The 26,439-nt window shown below is 38.4% G+C and overlaps 1 protein-coding gene across 2 annotated transcripts in view; it reads left to right on the top strand.

Annotated features, from left to right (window-relative positions):
* The first annotated feature begins 7,676 nt into the window (after window positions 1-7,676).
* The window catches only part of RXFP1 (relaxin family peptide receptor 1), a 60,811-nt gene continuing 42,048 nt past the window's right edge, over window positions 7,677-26,439 (top strand). For both annotated transcript variants that reach the window (XM_088828049.1, XM_055404756.2), the window contains exons 1-7: window positions 7,677-7,737; window positions 11,592-11,697; window positions 17,101-17,172; window positions 19,820-19,891; window positions 24,389-24,460; window positions 24,552-24,623; window positions 25,651-25,725. In XM_088828049.1, the coding sequence (XP_088684175.1) occupies window positions 7,692-7,737; window positions 11,592-11,697; window positions 17,101-17,172; window positions 19,820-19,891; window positions 24,389-24,460; window positions 24,552-24,623; window positions 25,651-25,725 (515 nt within the window). In that variant the 5' untranslated portion in view covers window positions 7,677-7,691. The remainder of the gene's footprint in view (window positions 7,738-11,591; window positions 11,698-17,100; window positions 17,173-19,819; window positions 19,892-24,388; window positions 24,461-24,551; window positions 24,624-25,650; window positions 25,726-26,439) is intronic.

Below are 26,439 nucleotides of genomic sequence, written 5' to 3'. Positions count from 1 at the left end.
TGGAAGCAAGCCTGGCTCTGCCATGCCATCATGTCACTGGAGTCCCATCGCTGTGTGTTGAAGTCCAAGTGGATGGGTCAGGACAGGAACATGAGCATGGATAGCACCCTCCCTGCCCCAGACAGGTCCTGGCAGCCTGAGAGGTTGAGTCGTTCAGACTTCCATCCTCCAGCTATAGATACAAAAGAACTTTTCTATAGAATAATCAGTGCCTTGTCACATCCAGAACCAAAGGACTTCTCTTACCCACGTTTTATCTGTAGCATTTATAAATGTATAAAATTCATAACATTAGTATGAAAATTAATCTACTTTAAAATTTTTTAGTTATACTTTGCATATGTACTTAGTTACTTCAATCATGTCGAAACTCTGTGCGAACCCATGGACTATTAACGGCCCGCCAGTCTCCTCTGTCCATGGGATTCTCCAGGCAAGAATACTGGAGTGCGTCTCTGTGCCCTCCTCTGGGGGATCTTCCCGACCCAGGGATTGAATTCGCATCTCTTACATCTAGCTTGCATTGGCAGGCAGGTTCTTTACCACCAGCACTGCCTGGGAAACCCAGTTATACCTTAATGATTCACAATACTTCCATTGATTCCATGGCTAACTGTAATGATGAACTTAAATGCTATTTAATAACAGCTACTGATTGTCATTTAAATGAATTTTTGTATAATCCACACGGTCCTGATATAACAGCCTGTAGAATGGAAGTGAAACAGGCGAGAGAACAATAGGTGACAGCAACAGCTACATATTTCAAGGCAATGTCGTATAAAAGCTGAAATTTCTGTAAGAAGAATATAAACCGATAAAATCATATTTGGGACCTAGAAATGATTACAATAATTTTATTATTTTAACCCTTCAGTTAGTTTTAATAATTCTCTTTCTTAGATCACTTAAACTTCTCAGAGTCAGTTTTTCCATCTGTAAGTGGAGCTAGCAATAATGACCAAATAGAGATACCATGAGAATAAAATAAAAGTAGTAAGTAATACAGTGTTGCACATACTTGCTAAATGCCAGTTCTGGCAGTGCTAAGTGCGAATATTCAATTTCTCTGTTAAAAAATCGGAGAATTTAAATTTCTCACAGTATCATCCTTTCTTGTAACTAAAGACACAAACTCAGTTCTTAAAAGTAAAAACTTGCCTAAAAAAATCAAATGCAGCTAACTCAGGAAAGGGCAACAACCCAATGCCATAGACTTCAAAACCTGACAACCAAGGAAAGAAATAGATGTTTCTGGAGCCCAGTAGAGCATAACATTCTGCAAGGCTCCTGACCCTGTCCCCAGAACCCATATGGGCAATGCAGTAAAATGCTGGAAATTATTCCCACCATTCCTGCAGGGAGCCCATTGAACCAAACCACACTGAAGTGCATGGGTTCAGGGAAAAAAAATTCACTGCTTTGTTCTCACTCATGAGATTCCACCTGAGTTCCCCCAAATGGTTAAATATCCAGTGTCACTTAAACTATGTTTCAATTCAATAATTAAATCAGTCTCTATATCTATCAAGGTCTCATACAAGAAACTCAAGGTACATCAAACAGAAATTAGATGCTTACAAAATTCACAGACAGGCTGGAAATGTAGGCATCAGCAAAGCCCCTACAATAGCCCCTAAGTCGCCACTGAATCCAAGAGCACAGCATCAATGCTCCCATCCAGAGACGGAGACACAACTGGTCACATCCCCGATGCCCTGCCACTGCCACCACTGCTTATTAACACTACATCTCTGTTTAGACAAAAGAGCAGGAAAATAACTACTACCTCTCTTCTACCAACCAAACTATGTGTGAAAGTCACTCAGTCATGTCCGACTCTTTGCAATCCCATGGACTATGCAGTCCATGGAACTCTCCAGGCCAGAATACAGGAATGGGTACCCTTTCCCTTCTCCAGGGGATCTTCCCAACCTAGGGATCAAACCCAGGTCTCCCACCTTGCAGGCGGATTCTTTACCAACTGAGCTACTAGGGAAGCCCAAAATATGTGTGAGTGCACCCCAAATTCCAGCTGTAATGGAGATGTAAAATGCTGTAAGCTTTTTAGGCCTTGCTCTGCAAAACCACACCAGTGAAGGCTGTTGTCAAATGGAGGTCGAGAGGGTCAATCTACAGTATCCTCTACAGGTCTGTTCCAGCCTTGCAATGCAACAGTCATGTCCCTCATACTCTATCCCTTCAGTGACATGCCATCCACACACATCTGTTGTTCAACTTTATTTCGCCCAGGACAATATTGAATTCAGATTTCAATCAACATCTGCAAACTCAACTTGAGCTAGCAGACTGAATTCAGAAACCCATACTAACCCACTTTGCCCCACATAGGGTCCCTCCTCCTGGTGCAGTGCTCTCAGAAACTGTGCTCACAGAAATTCCCTAGGTTCCTGCCATTATCAAAGAGCAAGATCCTCTATGATGTCAATCTTCTCTTCCTAGCTCCAACTGCTGCGTGTCTTCTGGGATGGGCTGTGATCTGACTCTGGTTAGAATCAGTTGGAAGACAAGGAAGCATGGTCATAAAGGGGCCTGAGGGAAGCTGGCAAGTTATTTTCCTCAAGTAAAGGCAATGCCAAAGAATGTTCAAACTACCACACAATTGCACTCATATCACATGCTACCAAAACAATGCTCAAAATCCTCCAAGCCAGGCTTCACCAGTATTTCAACCAAGAACTTCCAGATGTTCGAGCTGGATTTAGAAAAGGCAGAGGAACCAGAGATCAAATTGCCAACTTCCGTTTAGTCATCGAAAAAGCAAGAGAGTTCCAGAAAAACATCTACTTCTTCTTTATTGACTACACCAAAGCCTTTGACTGTGTGGATCACAACAAACAGTGGAAAATTCTTCAAGAGATGGGAATACCAGACCACGTGACCTGCCTCCTGAGAAATCTGTATGCAGATCAAGAAGCAACAGTTAGAACTGGATATGGAATAACAGACTGGTTCCAAATCAGGAAAGGAATATGTCAAGGCTGTATATTGTCACCCTGCTTATTTAATTTATATGCAGAGTACATCATAAGAAATGCCAGACTGGATGAAGCACAAACTTGAATCAAGATTGCCAGGAGAAGTATCAACAGCCTCAGATATGCAGATGACATCACCCCAATGGCAGAAAGTGAAGAGGAACTGAAGAGCCTCTTGATGAAAGTGAAAGAGAAGAGTGAAAAAGTTGGCTTAAAACTTAACATTCAGAAAACTAAAATCATGGCATCCGGTCCCATCACTTCATGGCAAATAGATGGGGAAACAGTGGAAACAGTGAGAGACTTTATTTGGGGTGGGGCTCCAAAATCACTGCAGATGGTGACGGTAGCCATGAAATTAAGACGCTTGATCCTTGGAAGAAATGCTATGATCAACCCAGACAGAATATTAAAAAGCAGAGACATTACTTTGCCAACAAAGGTCCATCTAGTCAAAGCTAAGGTTTTTCCAGTAGTCATGTATGGATGTGAGGGTTGGACTATAAAGAAAGCTGAGCACCGAAGAATTGATGCTTTTAAACTGTGGTGTTGGAGAAGACTCTTGAGAATCTCTTGGACTGCAAGAAGATCCAACCAGTCAATCCTAAAGGAGATCAGTCCTGAATATTCATTGAAAGGACTGGTGCTAAAGCTGAGGCTCCAATACTTTGGCCACCTGACGCAAAGAACCGACTCATTGGAAAAGACCCTGGTGCTGGGAAAGATTGAAGGCAGGAGAAGAGGACGACAGAGGATGAGATGGTTGGATGGCATCACCAACTCGATGGACAGGAATATGAGCAAGTTTCAGAAATTGGTGATGGACAGGAGGCCTGGCATGCTGCAGTCCATGGGGTCCAAAGAGCCAGACATGACTAAGCAACTGAACTGAACTGAAAGTAACTAGCAAGCCTCCAACAAACAAGTAACCTCATTGGACAGGGGAAGGCAGCTGCTTATGCTGGCCAGGGAGGTTCAGAGGGATGGGGGTTTGGGGGGGATGCAAATTCAATTGAACATGCTCAAATGTCTCATTACAATTCCCAGGGTCCCTCTGTTTTCAAATCAGAGTCCTAGTGTTCACTTAAAAGATAGGACAAGGGCTTCCTTTGTGGCTCAGTGGTAAAGAATCCGCCTGCCAATGCAGGAGACGTGAGCTGGATCCCTGACATGGGAAGGTCCCACGTGCCACAGATAAGCTAAGTTCATGAGTCAAATATTGAGCTTCTGCTCTAGAACCAGAGAACCACAACTTCTAAGCCCATGTACCATAATTACTGAAGCCCACACGCGCTACAAGGGAAGCCACCGCAATGAGAAGCTCACACACCACAATAGAGAAAAGCCTGTGCATGGCAACAAAGACCCAGAGCAATCAAGAATAAATAAATAAATGAAAGAAAGGACAAAATGTGAATTCAGCTAATGTTGTAACCTTAGCAACCCATTAGAGTCCTATCTGAGTCCTAAGGTCCCAAAAGATAAAAGGTTATCTTAGGGTGGTTATGGCAGCTCCCTGGTTCTCTGAACCTTCTTGAGCTGATGACGTCATACCCTGAGATTGTCATTTTCTCTCTTTAATCTCTCCAGGGCTATCCTTATAGTCATTTCACTCCACAACACTTGACATTTCTCGTTTTCATGCTGATGAGTTACCATAGCAACTGCTTTGCCACAGTCTATCTTGAAGAGGCACACAGTCCAGGAAGCCATAAGTGATGATTTAAACAACATTTTTTTGTCACAGTGTGCCAAAGACCATGAGAATACAATTTTCTAATAGTAACAAGACTGTTGTTATCTTCAAAACCATTCAGGTCAGATAACCAATCCAGTGTTTTTATCCTTGAGATTGTTGTCTGCAACCCCTTATGGAAGGAGAAAACAGAAGCCACTCTAGAGTTTGGGAGGCTTAAGAAAAAAAAGAGGTTTCACACAGAGAAGAATGCGCTTATAGAATCATTATAAAGAATATAGAAGCAGGATTGGGGAAAACACTACTATACTTGCAAGCCCAAGATTAATAAGCATCCACTATGGCTTATCAGCTCTTTACCCAGGAAGCTGGGACCATGGTAACTGTCCCACCTTCAATAGGTACCCACAAGATGGAGTCTACAAACTTCCAGTGTCACATGAGTGCATTCCACTGGTAGAAATATATCTATAAGAACTGAACTTCTTGGAGTCTGGAAAATATAGAACTAAGTTACCAGCTTCTGAAGAATGAGAAAGCCTTCTAAACTGAATGGTGGGAGAGCAAAGAAAAAAAAAAAGGATGCTTTAAGTCTTCACAGTCGCAACAAGCTACCATCTCTATTCACCTGAACAAACTCAGTCTTTCAAGTTTCCTTCCCTTCCTCCTGTTACACTACTCACAATGTCAAGGGTCAGCGAGGCACTTTGACCTGGTTCCTGGTTGTTCAGACGCTAGGATTTGCTGTTTCTGGAGTGTATCTTTTGTCCATCCAATTACTGGAACTCAGTTGGAGTCTCAAGCTGATGTCTGCAGATGGTAAACTTGAGGTCCATCAATCGTCTCCTTCTGAAATATCATAATGATATCATTGCGATATCATGAAAATATCATTGGGATATCATTATACTGCCTTGCTACTTGTGTTTATTTTGAAATCCATCATAATAAAGAAGTGTTCAAACTAACAAGTAATACTAAAGGATGGAAATAGCTATAAATAAAATCTTTAAATAGCGTCTCTTCTTTCCAATTTATTTTCAGTGAAACTTTAAAAGAAAGCCTGATTCATACACAACACTTATGTTAGAATACTTTTCCTTTCCCAAATGTAATCTTCATGAAAGAGTTAATGAGCCATGGAAAATAAGAAAATAACCTGGAGATGGAAAAAAATTGTACATATTATATTTAATCAGATAAGAGTATATTCAAAAAATTTTCTGATTTGAGCTGACCATTCACCAATCCAAAAAAATTGGGAGAAATAGCAAGATTATATGGAGAAAGATGATGAGTTCCATTTGGTGAATGCTGTGTTCTAGGTTCTTATAGTGAGCAGGCTCCATGTTACACAAGATAAAGTGCAGGCTGGAGATGTAATTTGGAAGTCCTCTGATTAGAAGGAAACCCATTGATGAGGTTAGGTTCACCAAATCCAGCCAAAGTTGCACTATCTGGACTCAATCTCAGGTTTGAATTATGTATACGCAGCAGAAATAACTTATAAAATAGATGCGAGACTTAAATTTAATCCTAACTTACATAAGATAAACTTTTATCACTTCTATCACCTGTCTATATGTTTGAAAGTTAGTGTTAGTCCCTCAGTCGTGTCTGACTCTTTGCGACCCCAGGCTCCTCTGTCCATGGAATTCTCCAGGCAAGAATACTAGAGTGGATAACCATTCCTTTCTCCAGGGGATATTCCCCACCCAGTGATTGAACCCAGGTCTCTTGTTTATGTTTATGCTCCCTTAAAGAGTCCCAACAGCATCCTGACTAAAGTTTGGTACCTTTGGGAAGGATCCCCTTTATACCCATCCCAACCTGCAATGGGATAAGGCTGGTACCCTCTGCAGATGGTACAGAGAAGCTGCTCCTGCACCCCAGCTCATATCCTTTCCATCTCATGACTGGCCTCATGGTCTCAGGTTCATAACTAACTGCAAGTTCATGAGGAATTTTGTAAGGAAAAATTATTTTTTCCCTCCCACCAAATGAAGATTATTTTTTTACTATTTTTGGTCTCATTTTTTTAATGAGACAAGAGTTTCATATCAAAATCAGAAAATATAGATGAGAAAATATGTAAGCATTCAGAGGATAATCACTCAACACTATCCATGATACCACAGTGCTTTAAAAAAAGAATGAGATCACGCTGGTCATGTATTTTTTCTTTTTCTATTTAACAACTATGGCCATCCATCTCCAGCATCAGTCTACATGATTGAAGAGACTGAGGGAAGTTAAAATGAAGATGCTAAGAACAGTGTGCTGTGTTTCAGTATATCTAAAGTACTATATTTAAAAGAGATAACTCACAAGGACTTATAGCACATGAAACTGTTCAATACACTGTAAAAACCTAAATGGGAAAAGAATTGGAAAAGGGATAGATACATCTATATGTATAACTGAATCACTTTGCCGTACACTTGAATCTAACACAACATTGTAAATCAACTTTATTCCAATATAAAATTAAAAACGTGTGGCTCAGACACTGTTTGGTGAAGAATCACCTCTAGTGCCTATTGAAACCAGAGATTAGGGGACCTGTGAAATCAGGATCTCTAGGTGAGGGGCCAGAAATTCTCCTTGTTGACAAGCTCCCAGATGATCTTTCTCTGTTTGTCGATCACTCATTTCTTTTTTAAATTAATTTTTATTGGAGTGTAGTTGATTTACAATGTCTCATTAGTTTATGCTGCTCAGCAAAGCAATTTAGTTGTGTACAGGCAAATTCTTTACCATCTGAGTCACCAGGGAAGCCCTGGAGGTAGATAGATAAATATACATATACATATATATCTACTTTTTTTAGATTCTATTTCCAAAAGGTCATTAATTTTTCTTAAAGAGAAGACCTATTTTCCCCAACACTCCAGAATATTTCTATTCTTGAACCTTTCTGTTCTCTGATCTTTATTTTAGGAGACATCAACGGATGGTCTACACAATTTGACAGATATTATGGCAATAGCTACAAAATGACTTCCTTGTATCCCAGTATTGTGGCAGAAACATCTGAGTGCTGTAAGTAGTTAGAAGGGCTGAGCGTCCTTGTCTATGGGCTTCTAGTAAGACACCATGTTCTTAAAGTTGGATACAATGTTTTTAATATTTTTATAAAGTTAATTGCAGTTTTCTTTTTGCAAAATAATAATTTTCTATTAGACATACAACCTGAAATTGAGAATTTTATTTTTAAATGACTCAGGGATCATAAGTGCAACAGGACTAAATCACGCTAGGTACTGATGTGAAAAAATTAATGTCAGTGCATTGGGGTTTCTGTTTTACATGTCCCCTTTTCACAGTTACTGCAAACTCCGATATAAAAGCAACTCCAATTTAAAGGAAATGGAAACAAGAGCAGAGAAGCTGTTGGGATTTTAACACTTATAAGTGAAAAAGCTTCTGGGGTCTAAGTCATACTTTACAGCTACCAAAAAAGCCTTATTTGTTATAATCTACATTTAGTCACATACCAAAAACTTACAAAAACCATGGAAAGGATTGTAGGAGGGTATAACATTGAGGATAAACTCTATAATTTCTAAAATCAGGAAGAACAATATGCATAATTCTTGGGTTTATTCTGATAAATTATTCACATATGAATGTGTGCCTTAAAGTTGTAATTTCAATCATAGCTTTCAAAACCTTGGTTAAAAGGAAGGGCTTGGGGAAAAGAATCCTTTACAACATTTTTCACTTTATATTCTACCACAAATTGTAAAGTGCAGCTTTTTAATTTTTAAAAAAATATTTTTTGCCTTTACTGCTCAAATAAAACTCATAAAAAACTGCTATCAATCCCCACTTGAGTGGATATAATCCCTCCTGTTAATCTCACAGGTCACTCAGCAATCTATTTCAACCACATGTTGTCTTCTTGTCAAAATATGGAAACCATGGAACTCCCTTGGTGGTTCAGTGTTTAAGACTCTGCACTTCCACTTCAGGGAGCATAGGTTCGATTAGGGTTAGGGAACTAATCTTTGGTTAGGAAACTAAGATCTTGCAGGCTGCATGATGCAGCCAAAATATATATAGAGAGAGACCAGATTACTTGATCATGAAAAAGCTGAAAGCTTTTGGAAAAGGAAAAAGCTAATATCAAGCTAATGGATTGATAAATATAAAACTAATGGATTAAGCCATACAGTCTCAAAATATCATTTTTATTTTTCTCTTTTGATTCATCCTATATCCTTTACATTTCTTAAATTTTAATTGAATCTCTTTATATTTTACATTATTCCCAAAAGGATTTAGGCAATTTTCAATAAAAATAAATATGGCTATGAACAGACTTAACCCATTAACATGACATAAGAGACAAAAATTCCATGGTAAATGGGATAAGGAATAGAGAAGAAAAATTTTATATGAAAAGTTACTACCTAGTTCTTAATTTTGTAGTCATTAGGTCAAAGAGGGAAAATAATGGTTTGCATAACTTTCATAATCTGGTCTGTAAAGCAAAAGCAAACAAATGGGGAAAACAGATCAAATCAGCAAGAAAAATAAATTTTTTGCCAGATGATGAGCTCTGGGAGAAATGTTCCCTAAGTATTCTTACATAAGAGGAAAGCAGCTACACAAAGAATGATGCTTCAAAAAGTACAAAGGCAATTTTTTTATCTGTTCTTAGAAATGAGCAAACATATCATTTTTAATTAGAATTTTCAAGAAAGATAGGGGTGGAGTGGTAATTTAAAATTCAGTATCTTTTTTCAAACTTAAAACCAGTGTAAAAATTAAATGTAAAGCGTAGTGTAAAATTAGGGGGTGAAACTTAAATTAAGGTTCCTACTGTATCACTTTATTCAATTTTATTATAATAAGTATTTATTGGACACTTAACTGAGAAATTTAACTGGCTTATAATATTTTATGACTGGATGAATGTGAGGAATTCACACTTACAAAGTCACCTCTCAAAAAAAAATCACAGAAAACATATCCATCAAAACAAATATATTCATAAAGTTTAAATTTGAGGAATATGCAAAGTATAGAGATTTGGAAAACATTATTTACTTAGCCATAATTTCACCACTCAGAAGCTACCAGCATTAACTTGCCGGTTCATTACTCATCTTTCTTTTTATTTTAGCATAGTTGAAATTTTCAGTGCAATCCATTCTTGTCATATTTCCAGGTAGCATTTTAGCATAGTCAGGTATTCATATTACAAATCTTTCAAAATACCATAAATTTTTCAGTGACATAATTTGCTTCATCCTTCTTTCCTGGTAGGATATTTAGGTGCTATTTTTTTCACTTTCCTTATCAACACATATGAATTATGAATCTTAACTCAGCCTATAAAAATAGAAAAAAAAACAAACACCAGATTAGTACTATCTTCTCCACCTTCTATTTTTACCCTTTGTACCAATTTCTCAGGCCCTTCATCTCCCCTCCAAAAGCTCCCTGTCCCCTCCCAACAGTATTCACATTAGCACAGGAATTTAGATAGAATCAGTTTTTAGGGATCCATTGCCAAAATGGTCACTTACAACCATAAGACTGTTCAAAACTTCTTGGCACAGACTCTGCTGACAAAACACACAAAACCTAAATTATGATTGCAAACTCTCAGGATTCTGTAGGGGATCTGCTGAGTTGTTTGGAAGGAGACAAAAAGCACCTGTGGCCACATATCTGAGCAAAGGAATACCTGGCTGTTTCCAAGGCTGGGAGCTCACTGTGCAAATTTCCCACCATCATACACCATCTTTGCCACCAGAATGTCTTCTTTGCCATCAAGATGCTTTTCCACTCTCCAGAAACTTTCCTATAAAGGTTCTAGACTAAAAGTTTGCAAACAGAAAGTTCTCACAAGAAGTTTTGTTTGTCCAGTAATGATTTAAATGTTTTTAAGTATTACTATTTTTAAGTAGGTAATTATATAAAAAGTATTGTCTTTCTGGTTTCTTTGAGGAAGTTGGTTGACTTGGCCACACATGCTCCTATGGTAATAGGGCAACAGTTAGGAGAAGCTGTCCCACTGGGACTCCAGAATGCGATTGATACCTGCTTTGCCTGCTTCAGTAGATATTCAAGTCTATAAGCTCTGCTCTAAGTGCAGGGTTTCAAAGTAAATGTAAAAGAGAATATGCCCCATTGCTCTTGATGAGGCATCATCCATTCTTTATCAAGTCAGGGATCAGACGATGTCTATGACACTGAATAATACTCTCATTTAGCTATATGAACACACCACCCCAAATCTCTAATAAACCTTAGCAATATTGGGAGCCCACAAGGTAGCTGAAGGCATACATCCCATTTTCCCTCTCTTTCCAACTCCCATCAGTGAGAACAGAATAGCTATGATAAAAATGTTCACTTCCTTAAGTGAAGCAGTAGGCATCCTTACAGTAATACATAAACCAAAAGAAGTCCTTTGAAGAGTTCCTGAATTTAAAAAGAAAATCTACCCACACTGTAGTTCACAGTAAAGTTCTTTTTCTTGCTAGTTAAAAACAGCTTAGTATTCCATTAAAAGGAACACTTTATTCTCAAGTAGCAGGTTTAAAATGAACATTAAAGCCCATCACACACTGTTGTGTCACCTTTAGCCATAGCTACTCTCCAAGGATAAAATAAGAGATAGAGAAAAGCAAGCTGCTACTTTTTTTAATGCGTGGGCTGTTAAATGTGTAAGTTTCCTTATCTTAAGGTCCTAATATCATTTTAATGTTTAAAGCAAACTTTTGGAAACTTAATTTAAAGCTTTGCACAAATTGCTTGCATAAGACACGACACACATTTGTGTACGATTTTCTCATAGTTTTTTGTTTCTTTCTTTTCATTCCCCTCCTGTTCCTGGTCCCTCATCATCCCCTCACCCTTACTACATCCTCTTTATACAGTGGTCAGTTCTGCACCCACGCAATGTATTTGCCAAGGTTTAGAGCTTGAGTGTGATGAGATCAATTTACGAGCTGTTCCATCAGTTTCTTCAAATGTGACTTTTATGTAAGTAGAAAAAAATGTTTTCATTCTGACAGCCAGTACAGCACCTGTAAAACTGTATCATAATTAAGGTGTAATCATCATTATTAATAATGCATTGTCATTTGAGATGATATCATTGATCCTTTGTCAATTATAATGATTGCTGATATTTATTTGTATTTATTAAATGATAGATCCTACTCTAAGCTATTCTCTGTACTCACTTATTCAGTCCCTCATAACAATCTTACCAAGTATTTAGTATCACTATTTGTATCTAAACAAAAGATGCTACTAAAGAAAAAAGCCTTTATATAAACTATTATATAAAGCTTTCTTAACACCGGAATTGACACATTAAAAGAGTCAATTTTTTAATTATTGAAAATAAGTTTTAATGCACTCATGTATAAATAAAAATATAAAGCAAGTAAAATAAATTGGCATCCAACCCCATTACTTCATGGCAAATGGAAGGGGAAAAGGTGGAAGTAGCGACAGATTTCCTCTTCCTGGGCTCCAAAATCACTGCAGCCATGAAATCAGAGGACTATTGCTTCTTGACAGGAAAGTGATGACAAACCTAGCCAATGTGTTGAAAAGCAGAGACAGTACTCTGCCAACAAAGGTCCATATATCAAGGCTATGGTCTTCCCAGTGGTCACGTATGACTGTGGAAGTTGTACCATAAAGAAGGCAGAATGCCAAAGAATTTTTGATGCCTTCAAACTGCAATGTTGGAGAAGACTCCTGAAAGTCCCTTGGACAGCAAAGAGATCAAACCAGTCAATCTTAAGGGAGATCAACCCTGAATATTCACTGGAAGGACAGAGGCTGAAGCTGAAGCTCCAGTATTTTGGTCATCTGATGCAAGCAGACAACTTGTTGGAAAAGTCCCGATGCTGGGAAAGATTGAAGGCAGAAAGAAAAGAGGGCATCAGATGATGAGATGGCTGGATGGCATCACCAATGCAATGAACATGAACTTGGGCAAACTCTGGGAAATGGTGAGGGACAGGGAGGCCTGGCGTGCTGCAGTCCATGGACTTGTAAAGAGTCGAACACAACTGGGCTACTGAACAACAACAAAATAAATTGGATAAAATATTCCATCACTTCACATTTAAAATCTAACTCTTCTGAGTTACACTTGACCCAGTGACTTGATGTTCATTTTTTCCCTAAATAACTCATACTTAGCCATGTAAAAGAAAATTATCCTCATAATACTTTTTAATATAGTAGAGCCTTGTATTTTAAAATTTAATATTAATGAAATAGACATTAATTCCTGAGCATGAACTGTAGCCTGCCAGGCTCCTCTGTCCATGGGATTCTCCAGGCAAGAATACTGGAGTGGATTGCCATTCCCTTCTCCAGGGGGTCTTCCCGACCCAAGGATAGAACCAGCATGTCTTACCTCTAACTTGCATTGGCGGGTGGGTTCTTTACCACTAGCGCCACCTGGAAAGCCTACAGTTTTGTGTTAGTTTCTGCTATACAACAAAGTGAATCAGTTATATGTATACATATATCCCCTCCCTCTAGAGCCTCCCTCGCGCTCCCCATCCTAGCCTTCTAGGTCATCACATAGCACCAAGTTGAGTTCCCTGGGCTACACAGCAGCTTCCCACTAGCTATTTACTTTATACATGGTAGTGTGTATATGTCGATCCCAATTTTCCCCCAGCCCCATGTTCACACATCCATTCTCTACATCTGCATCTAGAATGGAATCTGATCTTCATGAACAATTGGGTACAGAAGGCAAGAGAGAAGAAAGGATTCAGGGTGACTCCAAGGTGTCCGTCCTGAGTAACAGGGTGATAGGGGAGACTTGGTGACGGTGGGGAAGATTATAACTCCAATTTAGTTGTTTTTCAATGGTAGATTAAAGATCACTCCATGGAAATTGCCAACAGGCATTTGGAAATGTAGGAGTCAAGCTCAGGAATTAATGTCTATTTCATTAATATTTAAATTTTAAAATACAAGGCTCTACTATATTAAAAAGTATTTTGGTCCATCCTGTAAAGTGAAAGAATTAACACCTATCTCTTTTTATCTCAGTAAGGTATTATAAAAATACAGATAATGCTATTTGTGAAACATTTGGCATCATTAGAAAGAAGTAGTCTATAAGTTCTAGGCACTAGTAATAAAAAACTTAACTTCCTAAGAAACATCATTCAGGAGTCCTTAAAGGAGCCGCCACTCCTTCTACAGTCACCCTCTCACTCAGGAGCAATTAGCCTCGTTCTCTTGGGTTCTCTCATAGAGCCTCATTTATATCTCCTTAAAGTATATCAGATGTTCTCCCTCATGCCATAGTGGTTGGGGTCCTAATCTCCACCAGAAAAAGGAGAATGCCATAAGCTCCATGGGGGCCCTACAGTGTGGCTTTTCTATATAACTTCCAAGTCCCTAACAAGTACAATAAGCTCTGAACAGTGTTTCTGAGTTGAATTTACAAGTAAATCATTACAATAAAAAATAGTCCTGAGCTATTATCCAAAGAAGAATCTTTATTTAATAAAGTATGTTATTTGTCATCCAAATAGAGTACAAGATTATCCAGGACAGGGATATTATCTTTTTTCCAAAGTACAACGGAAGGCATTCAACCCAGGTTTGTTGAGAAAATGAATGAATGAACACACTTTTGGAAGCACACTAAACTTTCATCAATAACCTTGAATCAAACCCAAACATTCAGCAGTTAATCTTTACACAACACAAACATTTAAACAGGATATAAAGCAGAACTGAAGCTCTAAGCCAAGTGAGAACTCTTAGTAGAAAAGGAATTTTCAATTAGCTGATATAAGGAATGAAAGAACATTTGGTGATAACCCAGCAGCTAAGAGTGATTTCAAGAGAAGGTTACTAGTTAATCAACCTTCGACATTCAGTCATTTAAAAAAAATTACTAAATGACGGGTATGTATAGTCTCGAACGGTGTTTTTTAACCTTTTTTCTTTTCTTTATTGCCTCCCTTCCTGAGGCTTTTTAGACATTTTTGTCCTCTCCTGTGATGTTTTAATACTTCAGATATACTGTATATATTTACATATACTAGTTCTTTATTTAAAAAGTAAGATTTTTTTCACTCTCAAAGAAATTATTTTCTTAATTTTCTGATAACACTAGTGTTGAGAATACATAGTTTTCTATATTCTAGAATAGGTTTTCCTCCAATTAGTTTCCAAAAATGTGTTCTCAGGGGCCTGAGAAGCTATTTTCCTTTAAGAAGGATTCATTATCAAGTTCAGGCAATACTGGTCCACACCAACACAAGTAACACTATTCATGTCTTTTGTATGAAACTGTCTCTTCACTGAGTCCTTTATGTTGACCATTGTTTCCAAATGTTTGTCCAACAGCAGATCGAACTCCCATCAATGAGGTGTATTGCTCATTTCTTAATGAGCATCTGCTCCATCATAATAGACAAGTACAGTAACAACAGTGGCACCATATTATTAGAGGTCATGTAGTCCAAATACATTCTTTCACTGTTAAAGAAACTGACATGGGAAGATTGTGTATGTTGCATGCCAGGGACCACCAGCTTCAATGGTTGGGATTTTTTGCTTGTTTTATTTTGTTCCTATCATATTATATTGTTTAAAGAATTAAACATTAGGTCCTTTTCAATACAACCAAAATTATGTGAACCTGGCCTGTGTCAAGCTGCTTATAAACTGCAATAACAAGTGGAAATCTTTTTTATACAACTTATTAGAAATTGCATTGGGATTACTTCTTGAATAAAGATGGTTCAACTATATGGACCAATGGACAGTTTCCTTTATAAATAATTTTTAAAGGAAGCAAGGTAGTGGAATGTGAAAATTGAAGTATTGAGGAGCATAATATTAGGTTCTTGAATATGCTTTAAACAAGAAAACACTATCCTCATTGTCACTCAAAAACTGAGATGCTTTCTGTTTGTTAAATGAAAATAGAAAAGAACATAACTGAAGATTATTTTTCCAGTTTTATTGTTTCAAGTTTTTGTCAGAATTACAATGTTGCAACTTAAATTTAAGAAAACTATAATAATTCAAAATCAACAATTAGTCCTATTTCAACTGGTACTATGAAGAGAAGCAATTCCCAAGACCGAAGGATGATAAGACCCTGAGCTCACCTCCTCTCATGGGCCCACCAAAACCATCACTATCTTCAGAAGAACCATCAGTGAAAAAGACTGGAACCTACCAGGAAAGACCATCTACAACTAAAGTCAGAAAGAAGTAACTACAACAAGAAGGGAAGTAGGAGCAGAGACTTCATATAATCAACACCCATAACCCCAGGGGATGACCCACAAATGGGAGAACAATTGCAATTGCAGAGATTCTCCTAAAGGGACCAAGGGGTCCAAACCACACATCAGGCTCCTCAATCCGGGAATCCTGTACCAAGAAGATGAGTTCCAAGAACACTGGTCTTTGAAGGCCATCAGAGTTTACTTTCAGGAGTCCCAGAGGGCAGTGGGAAATAGAGACTCCACTCTTAAGCGGTGCATGCAAAACCTTACCTGCTCAGGGACCCAGGGCAAAAGCAGTAATTTGAAAGGGACCTGGGTCAGTCTCACCTGCTGATCTTGGAAAATCTCCTGAAGAGGCAGGAGGCAACTAGAGCTCACTCGGGACATGGACACGGGGCAGTCATTCTGGGAGCTCATTCTACCAAGCGGACCCTGTGCTGGCAAACGCTAGCTTGGACTTGGAAGCAACCCAAGTGTCCATTGACAGAGGAATGGATAATGAAGATGTGGCACATATATACAATGGAATACTTCTCCACCATAAAAAAGAATGAAATTTACCATTAGCAACAAAATGGATGGTCCTCGAGGGTATTATGCTTGGTGAAATAAGTCAGAAAAAGACAAATACTTTATGTTTTCACTTATATGTGGAATCTAAAAAATAAAACGTATTACCAAATATAACAAAACAAAAAGAGTCATATGTATAGAAACCAAGCTAGTGGCTACCAGTGGGGAGAGAGAAGGGGGCGGGGTAAAATGGGGATTAAGAGCTACAAACTGCTGTGAATAAAATAAAATGAGCTACATCACAGGGAATATAGCCAATATTTTTTTTAATAACTATAAATACAGTACGGTCTATAAATATTTTGTATTTCTATGTTGTATACCTGAAACTAATATAATATTGTAAATCAGCTGTATCTTAATAAAACACTAATTAATTAAAATAAAATTAAAGTATCTCTCAAACAAAAATCTCTTTTAAAAAAATTTTAAATTATATGAATACAGGAGTGAAGTTATGAAGCAAAGTATTTCCTGAAAGCTAGTCTTAAAGTAAATAGAGTTTATAACTGTTCATACTGTTATTAAAATTAAAGAAAACAACTTTAAAATCCAAAATTTACATTTATTTCAGGTCACTCAGGCGGAACTTAATAAGAAAGCTTCCTCCTAATGTCTTCAAAAAGTACCATGGTCTTCAGACTCTGTAAGAAAAAATCTTAATTCTTAGTATTAAATTGACTAATGTTTTTTGGCATATCTGTTTCTTCCCACTTCTGCAGAGACCAACACTACACCTCTGCTTAAGTCTAACCCCTCTTTGGGGAAGTATTTAACTGTAAGCTGGAGACTACCAGGTAACATTGTTTTTCTGACTGCTTCTAGAAGCCACTCTAGCAAACTCTCAGATACCTATCCCCAAAGAAACCAAAGTATGTGTACTGTGAATTCTCTTACCACCCTCCCCCAAGTGAAGACACTCAGCAGGCTTTGCTCTCTGCACCTCAACGTCAATTTAGAGAGAAATGTTAGCACCCTTTACCAGGTCTGCCTTCATTCTTAGATAGGGAAATTTTTCTTCCATATGTTTGCAAGTCCAGTCTCTACCTAAGATAGCAAGTCCTTGTGGTTTGAAACCTCTCAGCATGTTGTTCTGTAGAATTAATTCCATGTTCACATCTGTCTCATTAAGTTTTATCTGACATGTTGGCTTCCTGCCAGTCTAAGATGACCTGCGTACTCAAAATCTGTAATGGCCCTGGTGATGGTTGCCTGTTACCTAGGTCAGTTTTGTGGCTGAATTATACTGTCATAGGCTTAAACTGCTGGGTTTAAGTATTCTGTGCCTGCATTACACTATGTAGAAAACATCTCAGAGTTCCTGGTTTCATTTTCGCATCTACATTGGTTTCTGGTTTGTGTTTACACTATAGAACCCTGGTACATTGATATCATCTATCTGTACTTTTTCTTGAAGATAATAGAAATAGAACAGAATCAAAAGAAAAATTATCCATTTTGTTTCATGAAATGTTCTCAAAGCTCAGATTATCTGAAGAAAAAGGTTTCACATCAGAAAACTGAATTCCAATAAAAGACTTTTCAGAACTCTATTCTAGATATTAATCAGTCAAGACAGAAGAGGTTTAAGCCTGATACACAAACTTCAAGACACATTCTTCCTGTTTCCTGATCTCTGGAGTAGGAAGAATTTTTCTGATCTGTAGCACCACCTTGTGTTCACATGGTTTAAAAGGCGTCAGGACTTCAACTCTAAATATCAGAATTCAGTATGTTGGCATTTTTATACAATGAATTTTAATTCTTGAACAACCAATTTGTTCCACGTAATAGATCAAAATAGCTTCATTACCAAAAAAGTTATAATTGGTGGCTAGAAATATACCTTGATTCCACCTCCAGGCAAAATATGGCTTCCCAGACGGCGCTAGTGGTAATGAACCCAATCTGTCAATGCAAGAGACATGAGAGACATAGGTTCAATCCCTGTGTGGGGAAGATCCCCTGTAGGAGAACATGGAAACCCACTCCAGTATTCTTGCCCAGAGAATCCTGTGGACAGAGAAGCCTGGTGGGCTACAGTCCATTGGGTCGCAAGGAGTCAGACTCGACTGAAGTGACTTAGCACACACTCACACCAGGACCATGGTGACCCACATCAGAAGACAGAAAGAAGTCAGGCTTAAAATCCTTACTTCCTCCTTGCTACAACCTGGGGCCGGTGCTTATGAATGTGTGGAGCTTAACTGGATACATGGGATGGCAAGGGCTTGTGCTCCAGGTTCTGTTTCCTCTGACCTCCTGTTATTTCCAGGCCCAACCTTCAGCATGACCTCAGTGAACTCTGCAGCCAGCATCCTTGCTTGGCCTTCCAAGCTCATTTATAGTTTTCTAGACCTGATTTTTTGTATTTCTGTTTTTCTCTTCTGTGGTATGTACATTTGATACGTTTTCTCAAACACTTTTTGGAGCAAAACTTAGGTGTCAAATAAATACGATTCAAGTTGACTTGCTTGCCCAATTTATGATGAATATGGCATATGGTTTGGGGTTTTAGTAATGTCACAGCCTTGTAGTGTTGCCAGGGCTGTGCTGAATACTATCAAGTTTATAGAATTACAGCAGGAATTATCAGAATGTTAAAAAGGTTTCTAGGCCTCTTTGATTAGTAAGTACCTTCAGTCCAGTTCAGTTCAGTCGCTCAGTCGTGTCCGACTCTTTGCGACCCCATGAATCATAGCACGTCAGGCCTTCCTGTCCATCACCAATTCCCGGAGTTCACTCAAACTCATGGCCGGCCCTAAAACTGAAGTTTCACTTACTGAAAATTCAAATGTTAAATTTTAGGCATCATATGTCTAAATTTATAACTAGAAGTTCTAAATAAAAACCAGCCCAGTAATTTATGAACTTAATCAAGAAACAAAATTACATATATCCAGCTTCACTATTTTGTCCTGTTTACCTTTTTTTTAATTTTAAAGAATTCTTGACATTTCCTCTTTTTTTTATTTTTTTCAAAAAAAAATTATTGAAGTACAGTACAATGTTGGGTTAGTTTCAGATGTACAGGAAAATGATTCAATTATACGTATATATAAACATACTTTTTTTTTTACATTATCTGCCATTATATGTTATTACAAGATGTTGTGGTAAAATATACAGGACATAAAATGTACCATTTTAACCATTTTTAAGTGTACATTCAGAGGCATTAAGCACACCCGCATTTTTGCACCACCATCACCACCATCCATCTACAAAACTCCATTCTTGCAAAACTGAAACTCCTTTCCCTCATGTTTTCCCTTTAATAATCATTTTCACAGGTGCCTGCAAAACAATAAGATTAGATCCGTATCTGTCTATGCTTTCCGAGGACTGTACAATCTTACTAAACTGTAAGTACCAGGGCCAATTAGTCTTCCCATTCCGTGGTGGCCTATGGACCCGACCCCTCCCACTGCACATGGCCCTGCCACCCATGATGGCATTCAGAGCATGTGCAGACAGCAGACGTTGCCCCACTGGGGCCAAAGGTGTGGGACCCTGAGTCACACATGCTGCATCAGCTCACTGGGTGTGTGAACTTGAGGACTTATTTTCCTTTCTAAGCATCAAATCCCTCTACTGTAAAAGTGAAAACTACAACAGTACCTACCTCAGGGTTGTTGCGAGGAATGAATGAGAAAAATCAGAATAATTTAGCACACAGTATGCATTAGCCATAGTGATGGGAATGAGGACTGAATAAACTTTATCAACCTGAGAAAACCTAGTGATAGTTAAAATTTATGAAGGAGAAAACCCAAAGTTGTGCTTTTCCCACTAATTCTCCTTGTACAAATATATAAAGCATGATAAGTTTGAAAGAACAAGGTTTTTTTTTAATGGTAAAATATATATAGCAAAGTTGCATCTGAGTCATTTCTAAGGATATAGTTCAGTGGCATTCAATACATTCACACTATTGTTCAACTATCCATCTCCAGAACTTTTCATCTTTCCAACTAAGACTCCACATCCATTAAACTCTAACTCCCCAAGCCTCTCTTCCAGCCTCTTGCAAATATCATTTAACATTCTGTCCCTACGAATCTGACTACCCTAGGGACCTCACAGAAGTAGAAACAGGTAATATTTTCCCTTTTGTGTCAAGCTTATTTCATAACATCTTAGTCTTAGCATTATGCCTTCAAGTTTCATCCATGTAATATATATCACAATTTCATTCCTGAATGTAACGATAATAAGGCTGAATAATATTCCATTCTGTGTATCACATTTATTTATTGACTTTGATAGATGGACACTGAGATCATTTCCACCTTTCAGCTATTGTGAATAATGTTGCTATGAACATTGATGTACAAATATTTCTTTGAGCCCTTGATTCCATTCTCTTGGGTGAATGCCCAGAACTGGAATTGCTGGGTTATATGGCAATTCTACATTCGATTTTCTGAGGATCCACCTTACTGTTTTCCACAGCATCTGCACCATTTTACACTCTCATCAGCAATGCACAGGTTCCAATTCTTCTAAATCCTCATCAACTCTTGCTATTTTTTGGGATTTTGTTGTTGTTTTGTGCTGTGTAGTTTTTAATAATAGCCATCCTTACAGGTGTAAAGTGGTATCTCATTGTAGTTAAGAGCAAAGTTTTTTTTTTAATTTTTATTTAATAATGTTTTTTAAAATAGTCCTTCTCAGAGTTCCATTTCATTGCATTCTACCAAGCAGCTGACTCCCAGGAGTTATTGAAGGGAATTATGACCCAAAATCACATAAATAAAAGTTTCTTGTATTTCTATTTCTGGCCCCTTGGTTTCTATTCTATCCCATTTTTTAATCCTTAACTCAAGAAACTTTGGTCAGATTCCTCACTGGTGGTATCAGAGTTTGGGGTTGAGTCAAAAAGGCCACCCAATCTCTTAGTAGCAAAATGGAAGAAAGTCACTGGAGTTCCAAAGTCTTAACAGTAACCCCTGTAGCCATGCCCTCCTCCCTTCCGTCCCAACCCTGCGCTTTCATGTCATAGCAAATTACCCAAAATCAGTACTGGACTCATCCTTATCATATTTCTGACTACCTTTCTTTACAATCTCTCACAAATCTATTCAAAACTTTTAGACACATCTGCTTGGTATAATGTTCAATGGATATGGAGGGGGCTCTTGAAAGATAGTAGAAACTGGAGAAAATGCAGAAGTGTCTTCCATCCACTCCTTGGCTTTTGCCTGCCCCTGGAATATTGTCTGTGTGTAAAAATGTCACACGGTCCTGGGTTTTCATGGATCACCATCAGATTCTGCTCGTCACTTATCCGTAGATATTCATTACCCCTCAGAGTGGGCAAGTTCTTCAGCCAGACATTCTAGAGTGTGGTACAGAGAAACAGAAGTCAGACCTGCTGCCTTCCAGCACGTTACACTCTGGTATTTCAGAGAGAACCATGTGCTTCCTCTGGGGAGAGGCACCCCCTTGTTTCCAGAAGCTTGCAGTCTATGTTGGGGAAACAATGCCCACATATACATCATAGTTAGAGAATGGCGAGGGATTTACTTTCTTGGGACCTAAACCTGTGTTGTTCAGACCACAGCTGCTATGATGGTTGTCTGAAAGGTGTGATCATTTCAGGTCCAGAGCAGTGGATGGGGACTCTGAAAATTGAAGAGGATGGGGTGAAACAGACAGCACAAGTCTTTGGGGGTGGGGATGGATCAAATACCTTTACTTGGGGGACTTCCAGTGAGTCTTAAAGGAGCCTCTGAGATACTTTCCATCTTCCCATGCCCAACTGGGGCTCTAGGCTTGCAAGGGAAGGAAACAAGTGGCTAGAGTGTGGGGGTCTTATCCCATGCTACCCCCAAGCAAAAGTCAGATCTGTGGGGTGGAGAGGGGAAAGGAAATTCTTGGCAGGAGAGATTTCATAGGATATCAGCTCCCTGATCTGTCAGAGTGGAGAAAAGAAGAGAAATCAGTGTGGTCCACGTATGAGTAGAAGTGGAATTGGGTTTTCCTGGTGGCTCAGGTGATAAAGAACCTACCTACAATGAAGGAGACACAGGAAGTCTGGGTTGGTAAGAGACCCTGGAGAAGGGAATGGCTACCCACTCCAGTATTATTACCTGGAGAATTTCAAGGACAGAGGAGCCTGGAGGGCTACAGTCCATGGGGGTCACAAAGAGTCGGACACCACTAGGCGACTAACCATACAACGCACACAACTGCCCAATTTGTCAGATGAAGAGAGAAATCAGTGTGGTCCACGTATCAGTAGAAATGGAATTGAATGAACACTTGCATAGGAATCACAGAAGTGAGAAAAAAGAGGAGGCACTCTGTTCAGTAGCAGAGCTAGGAACCAAACTGTCTGACAGCAGATTCAGAGCAGAATTCCTGAGCCAGAGAAACTGATACAGAAATAAACATGTAAGACGACTTTCTCTGCCATTTTAAGCCAAAATGGAAGAAGAGGAATTTTGCGCACATTTCAGTCCTGGACTATTACTACCACTGGCAACCTTAGGTATTTTGAGAGTTTTACCCCACTTTCCCAAATCAAAAGGACAAAGTTAAATGGAATTAGATTAAATTAGTTTAATTAGATTAAAGTAATTTGATTAAATTAGATTAATTAGTTAAGTGGAATTCGATTTTTGCAAATATTTCCCTTTATTTATCCCTTTATTTATTTATTCTGTTGGGTTATGTGTGTTCGTGTGTGTGTGTCCAAAAGTTTTCTTAAGGGAAAACAAAAACCACATAAACACTCTAAGGCCTCTATAAAAGAAGGGAGGTGATTTTTTTTTAATGTTTTTTATATTGAGGTTAAAGTTACAAAATATAAAACATACAGTTTAATCATATTTAACTGTACAGTTCAGTCGCACTAAATACATTCCCATTGTTGTGTGTTCTCACCATCATCCATATCCCCAATGTTCACCTTCCTAAACTGAGACCCTGGCCACATTAAACACTAACTCCCTCTTCCCCTCCCCACCCCTCACTCCTGGCCCTTGGCAACTACCAGTATACTTTCTGACTCTATGAATTGACTATTCTAGCTTGATTCCACTTATACGAGAGGTGATTTTGAAAGTTATTAAAAGCTGGTTTGCTCTTGGAAGAAAAAGAAAAATGCATAAGCAATCAGTACAACAGAAGGAGGACAGCATTCACTCTGCAGAAGAGTGAGAAGTCAAGTCTCCTTAGAGTACAGTGGGTCAGACTCCCCACAAGGTGCTCAGTGTCTTTTCTCTAGAGCGGGTCCCTGCCTGCCCCCAGGGAGTCTCCTGTGTCCCCTCTCAGCCTCTTCACCGTGACCCTTCAACTTGTCACCCTCACACCTCTTGCCTTTGCATAAGTCATTTCCTGTCTCTGGGACTCACTCCCACCCATGCTTTGCTTTGTGGATGACACACCCTCATCCAAATCTCTTCTCCATTGAGCCTCTTTCCATTAGGACTCGCTGTCTCCTCTCCCCTCCAAACTCCACAGCCCCAACCAGCAGTCAGCGTCTTCTCTGCTGGAAAGTCGGAGTAACTGTTCTAGCTCTTTTCCCTCCGCTGCTATCCTATTTACCTGCTCAGATGTCATCTTCATCAAAGAAAGGGATTAGAGACCTAGCACACTGTCAAAACAATCTGATGAACAGATGGATAGATAGAGTGATTGACTGACTGATTGATGGTTGATTGATAATTGAGAAATTAAAAACTGGATATGAAAAGGTAAATGATAAAGGACTTTAAGAGTTCCAAAGGCAGGAAAATGGCCTGATGAGGACAGCATAGAAGAAAGTTTAAGATGAATGACTATTGTTCTTCCTTTCCTCATTGGAAGATATCAGAAGATAACAGATTTGCTGTCATCATTTCTCTTTTTTTCAGGTATCTCAGTCATAACAGAATCACCCTCCTGAGGCCGGGTGTTTTTGAAGATCTCCACAGACTAGAATGGCTGTATGTTTCATTTCAGTGGCATATTATGGTATTAGTCTTTATGTTGAAAATATATATATAAAATGAATCCATTTTTTCTTCTGGCTGGCAGGATAATTGAAGATAATCACCTCAATCGAATTTCCCCACTAACATTTTATGGACTAAATTCTCTTATTCTCCTGTAAGTACTAAAAATTTAAGCAAATATTTCAGTTGAAGGAAAATACATGAATAAAAATGATCACTTGGAGTTTAATAGCATTTTATTTGGAGTTAGAACCCAAAAAAGACCTTTCCAACAAAAAACCATCTCCTAGTCCTGTTCTATGAGGCTATTCGGTAGTCGTAACAATGTTATAAGATCTTCTGTCTTCTAAAATGTCAGCCCATCGAAACTGAACGCAGCCTCACCGTCATGCTTCATTCCAATATTCTTAGGCACACCCGTGCTTTGCTCTACTGTAAGTCCCCGACATACAAGCCTTCAAGCTGTGAGCTTTTAAAGATGTGAACACGCGTTCCATCAACAGCAGACGTGAGTGACGTTGCAGCTTCTCCTCCTTTCCCTGTCGCTGATGATCCTTCAGCTCTACCACCTCCCACCGCCTTCCCCTCCTCCTGTCGGTAGCTCATCTTCCCGGTTCACTCGCCAGCTGTCGTACTACCCTACTGTACTTTTCAAGATACTATACTATAGGATCAAAAGTGTTTTCTTTATCTTTTGTGTTTGTTGTGTATTATTTGTGTGAAAAGTATTATAAACCTATTACAGTATAGTACTATATAGCTGATCGTGTTTGTTGGGCGCCTAGGCTAACTTTGTTGGACTTACCAACAAATTGGACTTAATGAACATGCTCTTGGAATGGAACTCATTCATATGCAAGGAACTTAGTATATTAATCTTGGTAAAGAAAAATAACGTTCATTTGAAATCACCTTCTTTTCACTACCCACAACTGAAGGGTTACAGGTGCTTTCTTCAGTCTGCTGGTGTTACTGCTTCTTCCATATGACAAATATCATTTGTCTAATTTTATTACTAACAAGCACTTAAATATAACAAGACTTACCAAAAAATTAGAGTAAGAATTGTACCTAACTTATTAGATGTTCACGGCTTCATGAGAATAATGATAAACCCATGTTTGACTTCGGTTGAAAAAAGAAACAGAAAAATGGGACTCCTTTCTGATTATCTTTTTCAGAGTACTGATGAATAACGTCCTTACCCGCTTGCCTGACAAATCTCTTTGTCAGCACATGCCCAGACTGCACTGGCTGTAAGTTGCTGTATATATCTTTTTTAATTTCTATTGAAATATAGTTGATTTAAAATGTTCTGTTAGTTTCAGGAGTACAGCAAAGTAATTCAGTTATATATATATGCATGTGTGTGTATATATATATATTTGTATATATGTATATTAGATTCTTTTCCATTATAGGTTATTACAAGATATTGAATATAGCTCCCTGTGCTATATAGTAGATCCTTGTTGGTTGTCTATTTTATATATAGTGCTGTGCATCTGTTAATTCCAAGCAACTAATTTATCCCTTCCTTCCCCCCTTTCTTCTGTGGTAACCATCAGTTTGTTTTCTATGTCTGTGAGTCTATTTCTGTTTCGTAAATAAGTTCATTTATATCATATTTTAGACCCCACACATATTTGTCTTTTTCTGTCTGATTTACTTCACTTAGTATGATAACCTCCAGGTCCATCCATGTTGCTGCAAATGGCATTATTTCTTTCTGGAATACTGAGTAGTATTCCACTGTATATATGCACCACATATTCTTTATCCATTACTCTGTTGATAGACATTGATGTTGCTTCCATGTCTTGGCTATTGTAAATAGTGCTGCTATGAATATGGGGGTGCATGTATCTTTTCAAATTAGAGTTTCTGCAGAAACATGCCCAGGAGTGGTGTTGCTGTATTATATGGCAGCTCTATTTTTAGCTTGTCAAGGAAACTCCATGCTGCTCTCC

The sequence above is a fragment of the Moschus berezovskii genome, chromosome 19, assembly GCF_049115385.1.
Source record: "Moschus berezovskii isolate FMDL1 chromosome 19, NW_MosBer_1.0, whole genome shotgun sequence".
NCBI lineage: Eukaryota > Metazoa > Chordata > Mammalia > Artiodactyla > Moschidae > Moschus > Moschus berezovskii.
Note: the sequence above shows the minus strand (reverse complement) of the source record. Positions and strands in the feature narration are given on the sequence as shown.